Source organism: Equus caballus, chromosome 12 (genome assembly GCF_041296265.1).
Source record: "Equus caballus isolate H_3958 breed thoroughbred chromosome 12, TB-T2T, whole genome shotgun sequence".
Taxonomy (NCBI): domain Eukaryota; kingdom Metazoa; phylum Chordata; class Mammalia; order Perissodactyla; family Equidae; genus Equus; species Equus caballus.
This window is the reverse complement of record NC_091695.1, coordinates 35,265,117-35,281,873: the sequence shown is the minus strand read 5'-3', so window position 1 is coordinate 35,281,873 and position 16,757 is coordinate 35,265,117. Positions and strand designations below refer to the sequence as shown.

The window sequence follows — 16,757 nt, the reverse complement described above, 5'->3', positions numbered from 1 at the left end:
TCAGGGGACCTTCTCCAGGCGCCCCTGAAACCTGAGGTGCTGGCCTGGGGTCCCCGTGAAACTTAGAGTGAGGCGTGTTGTCCTAGATGACAGGTCCACTTGCTTAGGATATGGCACTGAAAGCCCAAATTCAGGTCACGGGCCTGACTGTCTCCCAAAGTACCAAAGTATGACTGCAGACACACAGGTGTGTGCAGAGGTGGGTATTGGCGAGGAAGAGGAGACTGTGACTGAGCTGTGAGCTGTGAAGAGAGTGTGCAGTGGAGGCTCGTGTCAGTTGAATCCTGAGAGAGTTTTCCCTGAGGAGTTGGTCAGATGTCAGTGTGGAGCATCCAGGCAATGGAGCGAGTGGCCGTCCTGCGTCCGGCTGGCACCCAACCTTACGACACCAATTCAAGGCCGTCAGATTTTATTTTCACCAGAAGCCCGTATTCTTGGGCGTGGACCGCAGACTTTCAAACATTCTGACTCCCTTCAGAAGATTGTATCTTAGTCCTCTGCCTGCCCCCCATACGCACACGCGTAGCTCTTAGGCAGAGATTTTTATCCGTTTGGGGATGCACTTCCTTACTTTCAGAACTGTTGATAGAATTTGGAAGGACCAGTGTTGAGATAGGGGTGCCATTAATAAGTAAGGCAATTCCAAGTAAACGTTTAAGTTGCTTTGCTTTAAAAATATTTGAACACCGGTGCCTTATTGTGTGGTGTGCTGGGTCTCTCCAGATGGTGGTAGCTGCTGTGTGTTGGGCATGATTCTGAGAGCCTTCTGTTTGATTTGACCGTGACCCATGAGAAAAGGGAGATGCTGGCACCCGTGGTGGTCAGCTGAGGACGCTGAAGCACGGAGGGCTTGACTGTGTTGGCGATTCCCTGTGGGCTGCTCCTCCAGGCAGCGTGGCTTGAGCGCAGGTCTCAGCCCCCGAGCCATGCTGCCCTCTGCCCGGGAGCTGCCCACCGGCCCGGGGGACTCACCCTGACAGGTGCCGCCTGTTAGCCCTTCCTGTCCCCTCCACGTGCCCTTTGTCTTTGTTCAGAATAAGGGGTGAAAGCAAGCTTTTTAAGCCATGAAATTGATGATAGTTTTATAAAACACAGACTTAGCGACTTTATTTTTAAGTTTTAAAATTACTCGTGATTATTTGTAATTTTTCAACATAAACGTTCATTACGAAAAATTCAAGTGATGTAGGAGTATAAAGAACAGGTGAAAGTCTCTGTCTCCACTGTTTTTGCCCCAGATGAATTTCTTTACGTTTTGCTTTGTGAGTTGAGTTCATTTTTTCTCCTGAATCCACACGCAAGCTTCTGTTTACATGGGCAGATTCCTCCACTGGTGTGTGGATAAGCTGATCCCCTTGAAACTCTGCTGTGTCTGGGTGTAAATCTGCTCCTGGAGCCCACCCGACAGTCAGGGATGGGTGACATTGCTGAGGCCCCGTGAGGGCCTCGTTTAAGGAGCAGTGGACGTTCTCATTAACGCTCTCGCCGACTTGGCCCTGCCTTTCTCTGCGCCTGTGAGGCAGTCCTGGTCATCGTGTAGACGTCCACTGATGGCGGAGGGCCGGAACAGCCCAGGGATGGCGGCACGGGTGACTCCACGGTGGGGGAAACGATCCTGCCTTTGCTCGCAGTGGCCAGGTTTTTGTTTCTCCTGTTCCAGGCAAGGCAGAGAGAGAAGATGAACGAGGAGCATAACAAACGCCTGTCCGACACCGTCGACAAGCTTCTGTCAGAGTCTGATGAGAGGCTCCAGCTTCATCCCAAAGAGAGGATGGCTGCCCTGGAAGACAAGGTGGGATGTCACACACCTCGCCGAAGGTTTCCCATCCTTTACAGAGAGATCGCCCATGTTCTGCTCCCCAGGAATGCTGCATAATGGTGGTTAACAGCCATTACAGGAAGTAGAAATGACTCCGTAAGGAGGAAAAAGTGCCAACTGTTAACCGCTCGCTGAATTAACTTCTCGTTTGTTATGTTCTTGCCCAATTTGTGTGTATGGAAGCTTGTTTACCATTCTTATTCTCTAGAGCAGGAGTTGGCAAACTGTTTCTATAAAGGGCCAGATAGTAAAAATTTTAGGCTTTTACGAATTATGAGTGATTGAGCAAAATAATTTCATGCCTACTAATAATGAGCATGAAAGCAGCCGTTGGTGACATGTGAGTGAGTGACTGTGTTCCAGTAGAACTTTGTTGACAGGGACAGGCCCTCGCTTGCCAGCCCCTGCACTGGAATCTTTTGCTGGGCCCAGCCCTCACCCCTTCGTTGCTCCTGCGTCGGAAGTTAATTTCTGTCTCATTTATAAACATAACGGTGTAGGAGAATGGTGTAAAATAAAGGCTTGGATCAACTGAAAGTGTTCCAGCTCCTCCCTCTCTCCCTCCATTCGGTTTGGAAAACGTCTGAGCAGGACTCATGCTCCTCTCATCATGGGGACACTTCAGCCATCCCCAGGGTGAAGGAGAGCCCTAGAATTTGTCAGAGAAGCTCTCATGGGCGACAGTTGCATTGGGCCTTGGCACGACCTGTCCCGACTGCACGGGTGTCCCTAAAGATAATGGCCAGAGCCTGCCCTGAGGTGGGCACCGTGGTCACGCTCATTCGAGAGAGACCAGTGGTCATTACTAATGACGTGATGTTCCTGTTGCACAGAGCCCGTCAGGAAAGGCGTTATCAGAGACCACACAGGGCGCTTCCCCCTTTCCTCCTTGATCAGTGGGCCAACCTTAAGGGCAGAATACTTTTACCTTAGATTTAAACTGTACATTTGAAACTTATGTCAGGTTTCCCAAGTGACCGATGAATTGTAAAATCTAAAAGCTACTATAAACCAGTTTAACGGATGCAGATAGGCCTACACTATGGGCTTGACATGCTTACTTAGAAAAATCCATCACGGAGGTAGTAGGTTCTGTATTTAAAAATTATCATGAGAAGTTGCGATGGTCTCACTGTTGCATTTCACTCTAATACTGCTCATGAGTACGTTCACGTGGCCCCTTTTCCGTGGTACTTTATTGTCTTAGACAGAAATGTAGCCATACTATTATGTGGAACGTTTTCAAGAATCAACACTAAAGGACTCTTCATCTTTTGCAGAATTCTCTATTACGAGAAGTTGAAAATGCAAAAAAGCAGTTAGAAGAAACGCAACATGATAAGGTACTTAAATCTCTAAATCATTGAGAAATCCGTGAATTGAGCGAGTTCACTGTTGCTATAACTACTACAGACGTTGGGTGAAGTGGGGTCAAACTTCCCTGCTGTAAGATTTATGGCACTCCTAGAGTTGTGCGTGAATGCGTTTGTGTTGGCGGTGGATGTTAAGTCTGGCAGCGGGTAGGGATCAGAGTTCTGAGTCCTTTCTGGGTTCATTTGGAAGCTAAAACCTTAGCACAAACCTGTCGTCTAGAACTGTGCTGTGCAACAGAAATGTAATGGGAGCCACATGTATAATCTAAAGTTTTCTAGTAGCCACATTTAAAAGTGTAATATGAAACAGGTGAAATTAGTTTTACTTAACCTGATAGAGTCAAATGTTATTTTATCATGTCATTAATATAAAATCTAATGAGCTGCTTTACATTCATTTTTTCATAGTGGGTCTTTGAAACCCGCTGTGTGCTTTATAGTTACAGGACATCTCAGTTTGGACCAGCCCCATTCAGGTGCTCAATGGCCACGTGTGGCGAGTGGCTGCTGTATGGGACAGCATAGATCTAGAAGGTTATAGGTGACTTAAAAAGTTTTTTGTCAGTTTTCCTTACTGTTTTGACGTGTACAAAAATGAGATTGGACGTACAAATGAACAAATGATTCATGAATGAATGAATGTGTGCTCGATGTGAGACAAAGACAATACAGAAAGGAAAAAGACAACACAGGGAAGTCTGTGCAGTAGAAGGTGAGTATTGTTCGCCTCTCCCACCCCAAATCTCTCTACAGAATTAATAATTGTTAATGACTCGGTGTTTCGCCTCTAAAACCTTCTCTTTGACTAAGACATGACTTTTTATGCATCAGGGTTTATAAAGCTAATTTGGTGGTCTGAGTGTTTATGTTTACTATAGGACTCTCGGAGAAAACGTTCTCAGAACTAAAATACTTGATATTTATAACTGCTAATTTAACCTATTATGGTTATGTTCAACATTTGATGCAAATAATTTTAAATCCTGAAGGAGACAGCTGCAGTATGTGTCATTTGCTGTTTTGTAGGATCAGCTCGTACTGGACATCGAAGCCTTGAGGGCTGAGCTGGACCAAGCGAGGCTGAGAGGGGTGTCCCTTCACCACGGGTACGGCACTCACGCGTTCACAGACACTCTCCAGCACCTGCTGTGTGTGTACGGGGCGCTCACAGACGTGCTCCGGCATCTGCCGTGTGTGTACAGGCCACTCACGTGCTCACAGACGTGCTCTGGCACCTGCCGTGTGTGTACGGGCCACGCATGTGCTCACAGACACTCTCCAGCACCTGCCGTGTGTGTACAGGGTGCTCGCACACTCACAGACGCACTCCAGCACCTGCTGTGTGTGTACAGGGCGCTCACACCCTCACAGACAATCTCCAGCACCTGCTGTGTGTGTCCGGGGCGCTCACAGACATGCTCCGGCATCTGCCATGTGTGTCCAGGGGATTCACGTGCTCACAGACATGCTCCGGCACCTGCCATGTGTGTACAGGGCACTCATGCGCTCACAGACACGCTCCAGCACCTGCCCTGTGTGTACAGGGTGCTCGCACACTCACAGACACATTCCAGCACCTGCTGTGTGTGTACAGGGTGCTCACAGACATGCTCCAGCACCTGCCGTGTGTGTACAGGGCACTCACGTGCTCACAGACATGCTCCGGCACCTGCCATGTATGTACAGGGCGCTCACATGCTCACAGACGCACTCCAGCACCTGCCGTGTGTGTACAGGGCGCTCACATGCTCACAGGCGCACTCTGGCACGTGCCATGTGTGTACAGGGTGCTCACGCGCTCACAGACACACTCCAGCACCTGCCATGTGTGTGCAGGGTGCTCACGTGCTCACAGACGTGCTCTGGCACCTGCTGTCTGTGTACGGGGTGCTCAGACATGTTCAAGCGCCTGTCGTATGTGTATAGGGCGCTCACACCCTCACAGACGCACTCCAGCACCTGCCGTGTGTGTACAGGGCGCTCACATGCTCACAGGCGCACTCTGGCACGTGCCATATGTGTACAGGGTGCTCACGTGCTCACAGACACGCTCCAGCACCTGCTGTGTGTGTACGGGGAGCTCATGCACTCACAGACACGCTCCAGCCCCTGCCGTGTGTGTACAGGAACACATGCAGGCCACAGGGGCAGCCAACTGAACACACTGCCTGGCCTGAGCTCAGGGAGCCTGGAGCTTCGGAGCAGGCCGGAGGGCAGAGGACAGCATCATCTTGAAGGTTAGGTTCTGGTACCTTGGAGGTTCCCGTCACGTCCTTGACTCAACTCAGAACCGCAGGAGGAGGTGGGGCTGGGGACGATTGATTAGTGTCGGGCATATGAGTCTGAGGCACCCGACAGAGTGTGGGCGTGATGGTGTCGGGATCGGAGGACAGAGCCCAGGGTGCCAGAGGAAGCCCCGTCCACCTGGGAGTGACGGTCGCATCCTCGAGGTGAAAGAGAAGGCCGCGGAGAGCCTGCGCTGCTGGAGCGGGAGGATGCCCTGACGTTCGCGTGTCTGGTGCGGCGCTTGGAGTCTGTATGTTTTGAAGAGGCTGAGAGTTAACGGCGTGGCGCTCGCAGATCTTTCGAGGCGTGACCGGGCCGGCTGCTGCGGGAGTGAGCCCCCTGGCTCGGCGTGAATCTACCAAGTTGCCCGGCATCCTGAGTTTTTCTTCCTCATCGTGGTAGAGGCGGTAATTCTCATTTAGGTGATTTACTTCTTTGTAGAAAATGGTCATCAAGTGAGAGTTACGCTTTAGCAAAAGTTATCGAAGCGCTTACCTGGTGGCAGTGACTGAAACACAGGAGATGGGCCCCTGCCTCCAACACGACTCAGGAGGAAGCTCTGAACCTCTGCAGGTGTTCCGGCATTTGCCAAGTTAGGACATCCTGAAGGTTTAGGGTATCTTGCGGCTGTCCCTGCCTAACCCACTCCTAGAAACTAGAGGAGAAATCAGTGAGGACAGAGGGGCAGAGCCAGAAGCTTCCCCTGACGCCGAACCCACTGGAAGGTGGAGTTTCGAGGAGGAGAGTGTGCGCTTCAGAGAGCGAGGTGCAGAGGAGGACCAGTGCAGGGAACAGGCACTTGCTTTCTGCTTCAGGTCCTTGCTGGTGGAAGGCTCGTGTCGTTAGAGCGCTGCAGGCGGACCCGCTGCTCGGGATTGCAGGCGTGTGTGCGAGGAGGCTCTCACAGGCACGTGGGTGAAGAGGAAGTGGACACGCGTGTGTGACTCTTGTGGAAGTCGAGTCCTGAAGGGAAGGGAGCCGGTGTAGGAGCTTGAGGGGGTGGCAGAGCTGGGGGCAGCTTTTCCGATGGAGACGTCTTGACATGTTTGCCGGTCCCAGGTGTGATGTTAGAGGTGAAAGACAAGGAGAGAAAGGAGCTCTTTGCTCTGGTAGTGCAGAGGTGGCAGGAGGGGATGGCCAAGGTCACCTGGGGCGGAGTGGTCTGAAGACAGTGGGCAGGAGAGGCTGCATGCGGAGGGAAGGGCTTTGTTTCAGGGAGGCAAGGCTAGAGGCTGCATGTCAAGTGGCCTAGAAGAGAGGTGGTTGGGAGCTGTAGAAACGGGGGAAGACCAATCACAGTAGGCGTGGAAGGGCCTTGGGTGGACTGAGGAGAAGGGGTCTGGCAGGCAGGGCAGGCTCAGCTCATTTGGTGTGACTCCACGGTGAGATCGGTCATCTTGTTTTTGTGATCTTCTCCATGAGAAAAGGTAGTCTAGCTTGAGGAGTGGAAAAGCACGGTGATGGGTGGCCTTCCATAAACAGATTGGCCATATAGAAGAGAGGCTTCAGCAAGTGATCAGCTGCAGGGTGGTGGCGGGTCGGGAGGCAGGTAAGCCTGGGAAGGGGTGTCAGAATCGGGAAGCATTTGTGCTTCCCGAACCATCCAGAGGTACACGCAGGATTTCAGGTGCATCGCTTTCATCTGCCGTTGAACCGTCTCACGGCCCCAGAGCAGTTGGGCTGGAAGTCACCCTGAGGGAGAGTGAGAGTGTCGTGAGGAGTAAGGGGTAGAGGAAGTAGGGCTGGGTGTGCTCCAAGGGGAATTCCAGACTTGGAGATCTTCGAACAGGCAGTAAATCTCGTGTAACGCTACAAGAAGGTATTTCTTTAAAAAGATGTCGAGAGGTGTGTACCAAAAGTAGATGAGTTGGCATGTCAGCCTGGCCCTGTCCACGATCGGGTGGGGAGGCTCGAGGGGTCCCCTGTCTAACTGGCTTTAATCAGATGAATGGACTCTGTCTTCTCAGATCGTAAGGCCTCCTGAAAATGAAGGCAGCCAGCCTTCTTTCCGGAGAACAGGGAGGCCCTCGGTGGCGGGCCAGGACTGAGGTGTGGCTGGGGTGCCCACGGTCAGGGCTGAGCGCTGGGCTGGGCTGCGCCCTCCTCGCCTCTGCTCACCAGTTCCTCCCCAGGGCCTCTCCTAGTGACTCTCTTGAGCGTCTCCCTCGCGGGTGCTCAGGGCCCCAGTCACTGGTTCAGGGGACTGTTTTAGCCGGGAGTGTTGATTGTCTGTCAGTCTGATTGCACGCAGTCTCTGCTTTTGGTTCGGAATCCTCAAAGCGTCCTGCCCAGCCCGGTTCATACCAGCCCGAGCTGTGGTCAGAAGGGCTTCTGCAGCCGCTCCCTCCGAGGGGCCTGTGGGAGCGCTTCAGACAGTGCCACGCAGAGAGAGGAGTGTCGGTGTCCACCAGCCTCACACTGCGGAGCCTGGTACAAATGGGAGAGTGACCGTAGAAGGCCGCAGGTCGGGGTGCGGGTGCTTCCTGGTGGGTCGAGGAGAAGGTCGAGCAGAGGCAGGGCTGAACACCCCTCTGCGGGCCCTGACATGGGTGACGGATGCCTCTTCCACGGCCCAGACAGCTGGACCCCATCCTCTCATCTCCAGGTCTGCAGTGGCAGCATTGGCTTTCCTAGGTATGGAGTGTCCCCACTGGCGGGGCTGAAAGGCTCAGTGCTGGCGGGAGCGAGGACAGAGGTGCCCTCCTTGGAGTCCTTTTTCTGTGAAATTACGTGTTTTCCAAATTGACAGCTTCTGGCTTGACTAACAAACTTAGTTCGCTTTTCTTATCTAATAATGACCTTTTGTTTTCCATATTTCAGCCGACCCCACTTGGGCAGTGTCTCGGATTTCAGGTTCCCTGTGGCAGACGGTCCCGCAGACGCCTCCAGCAGCAGCGCGGTGTTGCGGCGCCCCCAGAAAGGCCGCGTGGCAGCCCTGCGGGATGAGCCGTCCAAGGCAAGGGCCTCCGTCCTCGCCGCCCGCGAGCTGCCGGCCCTCGGGCGTGTCTCCTGCTCGTCCCGTGACTTTGAGACTTTGGGGATTCCAATGGTCATAGGTCGCCTTCTCTCTTCCCCTCCCCCCATTTTCCTTTTTCTGGCTAAGAGTTTCGTTTTAGGCATGCTTTTTTCTGAAGAACAAGTTCTGATAGAATATGACCTACTCTTAAGTGCAACGTAATGTAATTAGTACGGTTTGGAAGCAGCGATAAAGCGTGAATGAATGCGTGTATCCGTCATCTTTTAGTGAGAAGAATTCACATCGGGAAGTTTAAATACCTTCCTACTTGTGTCTGTTTAACAGCACGTCTTTATCTACTTCTGCGTATTTTTATTTACAGCACCCGTATTCAGTGCACACCTGGTTTGGGCCAGGCGTCATTATAGACTAGGGCTCCAGCAGTGAATACAGGCAGAGAAGATGCCTGCACCACCAGGGCGCACGTTCTAGTGAGGAGCCAGCGTGCGTGAGAAGTACAGTACGGGCCGTGTGTCAGTTTCCTCTCACTGCGGTCACAGGCTGCTGCGAGCTCAGTGGCCTAAAGCAAGGAGCACTTAGAGTTCACAGGTTCCGTGGGCTCGGGGCTGTGAGCAGGACAGTTCGGGCTCAGTTCTCCTGAGGTTGCAGCCGTCCGGATTCTCACCTGGGGCTGAAGAGTGCACTTCCAGGCTCACTCGCCTGGCTCTGCCTGGCCCCTCTCTGGGGGCTGCTTGAGTGTCCTGGAAAGGTGCCCGCCAGCTTTGCTCCGGGCTCATTCTGAGAGAGAGCCAGGAGAAAGCCCCAGAGCCTCTGAGGCCCTGGTCTGGAGGCAGCACGCCTTCACCTGGGCGCGTTAGAGTGAGTTAGCGAGTCCTGCCCTCACTGTGGGCCAAGGGAGGAGTGTTAGAGAAGTGTGGACGTATATTTAAACCACCACAGGGTTTCCGATGGTCATAAGCAGGGAAAGGAAACCCGGGGTACCCTGAGCTGTAGGAGGGGAATGATAGTTTTAAGTAGGGTAGCCAGCGAGGTCTCACAGGGACGGTGACATTTGAGCCAAGGAAGGGAAGGACCCATTTGGAGATATTAGAAGGTCATGCCAACACGATGTGCTGATGGGTTGAATATAGAGTATGAGACAAAGAGGCGAGTGAGGCCCCCGAGGGCCCGTGCTTGAGCAGCTGGAGGCTGGAGGCTGTCTCCTGCGATGAGGAAGACTGCGGGGCAGGGGAGACGAGTGGAGCCTGGCCCTGATCAGGTCGACAGCCCTATCTGCTGTCCAGGTGGACGTGTCAGGTAGGCAGTTGGATATTCTGGCCTGGAACCCAAGAGAGAAGTCTGGACTAGAGATAAAGATGTGGGGGTCATGACCATACAGATGGTGTTTAAAGGTGTAAGATGAGATCAAGTCCAAAGTGGGTGCCTGTTGATAGAGAGGAGCTTCCAGGATAGAGCCGTGGGCCCCTCCAAAATTGAGAGGTTGGGGAGACTGAGAAAGGACCGGCAGGAGACTAAAGAGTGACAAGGAGGTAGGCAGAAACCCTGGACAACGGGGCCTGCAGCCGAGTGAGCGAGATGCTCAGGGAAGAGGGAAGAGCAGCAGGCCTGGGCCTGCCGATGGGCCAGACGAGAGGGCGGTGGAGGTCAGTGGCGGACTTCTTAAGGTGGGCGCTTTGATCCTGGAGCAGCTCTGTGGGAGGGGAGGGGAGCAGGAGGAGAGGAGGTGGAGGCGGAGTCGAGGCGGCTCTGGAGACCTTTTACGCATCGGGACGAAGTGCAGTGGTGGCTGGAAAGAGACGTGGCATCCAGGTTCCGTGGTTCTGGTGTGTTATCTGAAGGAGGGAGAAGGGCGCAAACCTTCTCAGGCTGATGGGTGTGGGCCAGTAGAGAATCGATTACCCCGAGAGAGGGAGGGAGCACAGCAGGCGAGCCTGGAGTCAGCCAGAGGGGGTGCGCCTCGTGCCCAGAGGTGGGGCTGGCCTGGGTGGGGGCCCAGGTACCTGGCCGCGACCTCAGATCTTGGGAGGGGAGGTGGAGTGCATGGGTAAAGGCCCGGGGGACGGGGAGATAAGCCAGCAGGGCATCTCAAGTCTTGTGGTTGCTCTAATGTCGTGTCAGTGAAGTGGGAGGCAGGGCCCTGGGCTCAGTGAGGACGGGAGAGGAAGAGATGGAGGCTTCGAGAGAGGGGCTGAGACAGCCGCACGGGATGGGTCACGTGGCCCCGGCGCGCATGCCTTCTCTGTGCGCGTTCTGATTGCACACGGTACCCCTCCATCACGCGAGACAGGAGTTGGCTCGGCACAGAGGAGCCTTTTCTCCGAGAGCCTCAGTTCTCTAGAGACTGTGGTCCGCCAGCTCGCTCTTCCCTGGGTGTTGAGACGAGTGCGTCCAACGGCTGCCCTGCTGTCTCCTTCTGCCCCTGCCTGCTGCTGTCTGTGCTCGTCCACACCGGGCTCAGAAGAGGGAGGATTGGGGAACTCCAGTGAGGTGTGTTACTCGATAACACTAGTACAGTGGTGTGGCAACTGCAGTGAACACAGCTGCCGTGGATCTAGTGAACTTTTTACTTCCCATTAGCGTGGCTGATCGTGCCATGTTTTTGTGTGTGTGGTTTTTGTTTTTGTTTTTGCTGAGGAAGATTAGCCCTGAGCTAACGTCTGTGCCGGTCTTCCTCTGTTTTATATGTGGTTCGCTGCTACAGCGTGGCCAACTAGCAGTGTAGGTCCAAACCCGTGGATTCAGGCCACCGAGGCAGAGTGCACCGAACTTAACCACTATGCCACAGGGCCGGCCCCCCCATGGTGTATTTTTCTAATTTTCAGTTTTTGTTTGCACTCGGTCTTGTCACCATTGTGAATAACGTCATGGAAATGCCTTGTGTCCACAGTGAGATGTGACTGTTACCAGGCAGTCTAAGTAATCGACTGTCCTGCCCCTGCAATACTGCCTGCTTAATACGTGTCAGCAACTTACAAGCATGGCCTATTTTTCCAAAATCTTTTGGGCTTCTATTTAAAAGATATTTAAGTTTCTGCTAGGTTTACTGTAAGTTGCTGTAACTTGGTTGTTATTTTCCATCTTTGCTGAGATTTGATTTTCTTGTTTCTAGGTACAGACTCTTAATGAACAGGATTGGGAACGTGCCCAACAAGCGAGTGTCCTGGCCAACGTGGCGCAGGCCTTCGAGAGTGATGTGGACGCGTCCGACGGCGAAGACGACAGGGACACCATCTTCAGCCCAGCTGGCCTCTTGTCCCCCAGTGGGCAGGCCGATGCCCAGACGCTGGCCATGATGCTTCAGGAGCAGCTGGACGCCATCAACAAGGAGATCAGGTACGTGGGCTTGTGCATAGCACCACAGACACCATGCATGTCTCTAAAGAATTGTATGCTACCTAGGACAGTCTGGAAGAAATACTGTGGACGTATTCTACACGTCCCATGATAGTAAAACTTAGTTCAATCCTGTTTGAATAGTTTTAAGTTCTGAGGTTGCCCTTGATTGGAAAGTTCAGTTGACCGGGCGTTCTCGCCACAGTTGTGGTGTGGGTACACTTGTGTAAGATCTTGCAGAAGGGTGAAAGGGGTTCGGTCCGTTCCCCCACGAGCCGATGACACAGCTGGAGAGCGTTGCCGGGGAGCTCAGTGTCCACCTGTGCCACTCTGGATCCCAGGCCGGGTTCCAGAGACGGGCGGGGTGCAGAGAGCTGAGCGCACATCGGAGGAGGCCTCCCTGCTCCGAAGTGCAGAGGGGAGCTGTGGTGTGGGGCAGGGCACCATGGAGAGCCAGGAGGAGGTGGACTGGCCTGGCGCCCTTGTGGGTAAGAAGCAGGACTCTTTTCACGGGCAGTGCCAGGTGGCGGGTGACTTACGAGGAGAAACGCCAGAGTTCAGTCCACTGGCAAGCGAAGGTGAAACATGCAGTAGGAAGCGGGAGGGAGAGTTTCCTGCCCCCCTCCAGCCTGAGTGTCCCCCAACTCTGAACCCTGCGGGGGGCAGGGAGCTGGGGCAGCGTCCACCTGCCGCTTGTGCCTCCTCCAGCGCTGAGGAGGGCCCTCTTGTGTGTCTTTCAGAGCCTCACGTTTTCAGGTGTGTCACCCAACCACCTGGAACAGAAAGCCGAGGTTTTCAGATTGGCAAATTCCCACTCCTACTTGCGTTTTCCTCTATTAAACTAATAGAATGTGAAAATTGGTTCATTACAAGACAGTGGTCAGGGGCAGGCCCCATGGCCGAGTGGTTAAGTTCACGCGCTCCGCTTTGGCGGCCCTGGATTTCACCAATTTGGATCCTGGGTGCTGACACAGCACCGCTCTTCAGGCCATGTTGAGGCGGCATCCCACATAGCACAACCAGAGGCACTCACAACTAGAATCCAGCACTATGTACTGGGGGCTTTGGGGAGAAGAAGAAGAAGAAAGAAGGCGACGATTGGCAACAGTTGTTAGCTCAGGCGCCAATCTTTAAAAAAAAAAAAAGACAGTGGTCAAAGAATGGTTTGAATCTTAACCTCGTCAGTGTTTCAGAGGTGTTTTCTTTCGAAAGCCTCTTAGCAGTTATAACAGTAAATTTACACGACAAAGGGCCGACTGTGGGGTGCAATCCAAAGACTTGCCCATCCGAGGGGGGGCTGTCCCCGTGGCCGAGTGGTTAAGTTCCTGAGCTCCGCTGCAGGCGGCCCGGTGTTTCGTTGGTTCGGATCCTGGGCGCAGACATGGCACTGCTCATCAAGCCAAAGACTTGCCCGTCCGAGGGGGGATTAAGAGGCCTTAGGTCTGGGGTGCAGGGTGACAGGGAGCCCAAGATCTGCCCTGTCAGGCCTGAGGCAGCCGTGGTCCGGTCCTGCATGCACACAGAGACCAGCCGTGTGCCGGTGACCCTGCGGGAGGTCCGGGCAGAGTTGCTGCCAACATTTTGTTCTTGTCAAGCTGACACAGATGCCAAGTGCCGGTTCCTGCGCAGAGCCTGCGGGAGGGAAGGAGGGGCAGAACTAACTCCAGGGAGAGCTGTAGGCTCTGCAAGGAAGGGGTGTGCGGCCTGCAGTCTGCCTCCGTAAACCACGGTTCGTGTGCTGTGTTCAACCCCGCAGAGCCCGGAAGACTGCCTTTCCCCATCGCTGTGGGAAACGCGAAAGGATTATAAACGTCAGCTTTTATTTTTCACAGTGTATTGCTAAGTAAAATGGGTTCTTCTTTATGTAGCAAGTTGACCTGATATAAATGGTAAATTCTGTCCACTGCCTTGGTATCAGTAACAGAAAGTACTTTCAGAATATATAAGTAGAACTTTAATTGGACAGGTTACTGCAAGGTTACTACTAATTTAATATTAGAGTAATGATTTGCATAGTCAAATATTAAAACTGCTGTTTAAGCATCCACTATACATTAGGAGAGAAGAGCTTTAATTATGAATTTCCAAATTAATGCAGCATGGTTGACGTGAATTCATTCAGATGAGGCTGGTGGAGAATTCTGTCAAATAATACAAACAAAATACTTTTGTTCGAACTCAACCTTTAAAAAAAAAAAATCAATGTTTTCGTCTAGTCTAGAGACTTAAGTGTTTGGAAACTCCTGATTGCTTTGTAAATTGATTTTTTGATTATATCAGAGTTCCCAGTTTCCAGTCAAAAAAACCGATAGGTAAATGTGCAGCTGTGCCCTGAGAAGTGGGAATGTCGGAGCTGTAAAATTCAAACATCTCGTTGTGTAGTAAGAGAGTTGCCAACTAGCCCCTCCAGACTTGTGGGGTACGTAAATAAAATCAAACGCGAGTGATCAGAGATAGTTGGTAAGACTCAGTGGAAGGTGTACTTTGTGCTGTTCCGAAGCCGAGTGTGTTAAAGAGAGAAAAAGTAGAACGTTTTTGCTGAAGTGTTAATTGTTGGAGCAACCGTCATTGGAGTTTCCTTACAGTAATGCAAGCACCGATTTTTTCATCTGAACCCGTTAATCTGTCTGCTAATGAAGGAAGGATGACTGTTTTGTTTTTACTTTAGGTTGATACAGGAAGAAAAGGAAAACACAGAGCAGCGGGCGGAGGAGATTGAGAGTCGAGTTGGCAGTGGGAGTTTTGGCAATCTTCGTCGTTTTAGATCAGTGAGCTCCATTCCCCTCTACCCTGCCTCCTCGCTCGCCGGCTCCTCTCCTCCGAACAGTGGCCGGTCCACCCCGCGAAGGATTCCGCACAGCCCAGCTCGGGAGGTGGACAGACTAGGTATCATGACTCTGGTAAGGATTTGTCTTTTCTTGTGCTGTCTCCCCTCGCCCCCGACACACCTGATTTAAGTCTTGGACACCACGAATATGCTTTATTTTTAACCCGGAAGAAAATCAGGTGCATTTGTTATGCTCAGAGGTTTGAGATTTTTAAAACCAACTCATATTTAATCATTCAACAATAGCATGGTGACAAATTAATTTTAATATTGGGGTGATGCCTGAACTCCAGAGAAGTTTTCACTTGTTCAGCTCTGAGCGTGGTCAGCTCTGCAGGGTTCGGCAGCTAGGGGGATATTTTTGTTTTCCAGCAATAGACAGTGTAACAAAAGTAAATACAGCAGCCATCGTAACATATAGGAAAATGTGCAGAGAGAGTCAGTGCTGTCTGTCTTTACGTTCGGGATGCCTGACTGGAGGGTACAGAATATGCCGTCAAAAACAAAACTGAAGAAAAAGCTAAATCGGTCCTCTTAATAATGCCCTCGGTGGCATGCTTGGCACCGGTTCTGCAGGTGAATCCAGGGTGGCGTGAGTGAGAGCGCGCTGCCGCTTGGCCTCCCCGGGAAGCGCGGGGCTGCGTTCGTGCGCAGCCTCTGGAAGTGCAGGGACCGCGACAGCGTGCTGCTCTAAAGAATAGTGCCTAGCTTTCTCACGTGTTTAGTCTGGGTTTTGTGAATGCATGAAATCATGTTGACAGCGTTCTGCTTTCTCACTGCGCTTCCGTTCTCATTTCTTCTGCTACCACCCATTTTCGTTTTTAGTTGCGTTGTTAGCCTGCGTGTAATTAAATGAACCGTGAATCGCTTTAGTAGCGTCCGAAGTGGTAACTAGTCCATTTCGCGTGTTTTGACATAGTATTTTTATAATTTACATCGTTAGCTCATTAGCTGATATTTTAAGCTCTTTGACAATTTCATGCTTATTTCCTTTCAGAGAATTTGTAAAAACAGTTCTGTTTTTCTTTTTCCTTGTTTTTGTAGTTGTGTGTGCCGGCTGACGCTGTGTCTGCTTCCGTGTTTAGTTTTGATTTCCTGTGTCATCCTTCTGTTTATTTTGTCACTGTTAGTCCAGGCCTCAGCCCGCGCTGTGACACCCCCTCCACGGGGTGCTCAGGGAACCGCCACAGTGGGGGCCCTGGTGTGTGTGTGGGGGCCACTGGGGCTCATTAGTGGGGTTTCTGCGTTATCTTCGTTTCTCATGAAATAGTGTCTTTTTCCCTCAGTAGTGATACGTTTTTACTGCTGTGTCACTGTACAACAGATGTGGATACAGGCATGATATCGCTGGATCAGAGTGCTTTTATTCAAACTGTGTAGGGTTTGTGTAATTCAGAAATGAAATCTTTTATATATACAGAGATAATCCGCCAAGTATAGAATTAACGGAAACTTGACACAAACAGTATACCTTTTGGTTTTGATGCTTATAGTCAAGACTGTAAATTTCATCAACTTGTTGGACATAAACAATTAATGCCTTTAATAGACTATTTTTTAAATTCACATATCTCATAGGAATCATAGAATGTGAAGATTCCACCTGCTATTCTGCTAGCTTTTATCCTTACGTATTTTCACAGGGTACCCTGCTTTAATCAAAAAATTTATGTTTGAGAAATTTTAAATCAATTTCTAGGTAAGAATTTTATATGAATGACCAATAGGTGATTAATAACTAAAAGTAGGTTTGTTCAGTTTTATAGTAAGTCTTGCAATAACTTCCTCGTCAACTAAATTGATGTTTAGAGACATGTTTTTCATTAGGGCAAACTAAGTTCTAGAGAAGTTTGGCTTAGAATAGACAACTTTTAGGGCCCTTTGTTCTATAAAATGCCGTATTTTAATAAATTGTATATGTTGTAATAGAATTTTATCTCCCTGAGTAACGATTTATAGTGTTTCTCTAGTAAATCTTGAGTAACTTACTGTTTAAATTTCATGGTGAAAAAGATGTTCCATTTCCAGTTACGTTTTCTCTGAATCTCAGCTTGCTTATATCTGTCTTGTCATTCTCTTTTTAATATATTTACCTGTACTGATCCTTGAATTTTTAACTTCAGAGTATGCAGTAAATCTGGT

General features: G+C 51.1%; 1 protein-coding gene across 30 annotated transcripts in view; it reads left to right on the top strand.

Annotated features, from left to right (window-relative positions):
* Positions 1-16,757, top strand: part of LOC138916700 (liprin-alpha-1-like) — a 108,298-nt gene that overhangs the window by 54,743 nt on the left and 36,798 nt on the right. For all 30 annotated transcript variants that reach the window (XR_011424028.1, XR_011424027.1, XR_011424030.1 and 27 more), the window contains 6 exons: positions 1,661-1,792; positions 3,100-3,162; positions 4,219-4,298; positions 8,299-8,434; positions 11,565-11,788; positions 14,457-14,688. Coding sequence is in view for 21 of the 30 variants with exons in the window: in XM_070229903.1 (XP_070086004.1) it covers positions 1,661-1,792; positions 3,100-3,162; positions 4,219-4,298; positions 8,299-8,434; positions 11,565-11,788; positions 14,457-14,688 (867 nt within the window). In the remaining 9 variants the exon portion in view is untranslated. The remainder of the gene's footprint in view (positions 1-1,660; positions 1,793-3,099; positions 3,163-4,218; positions 4,299-8,298; positions 8,435-11,564; positions 11,789-14,456; positions 14,689-16,757) is intronic.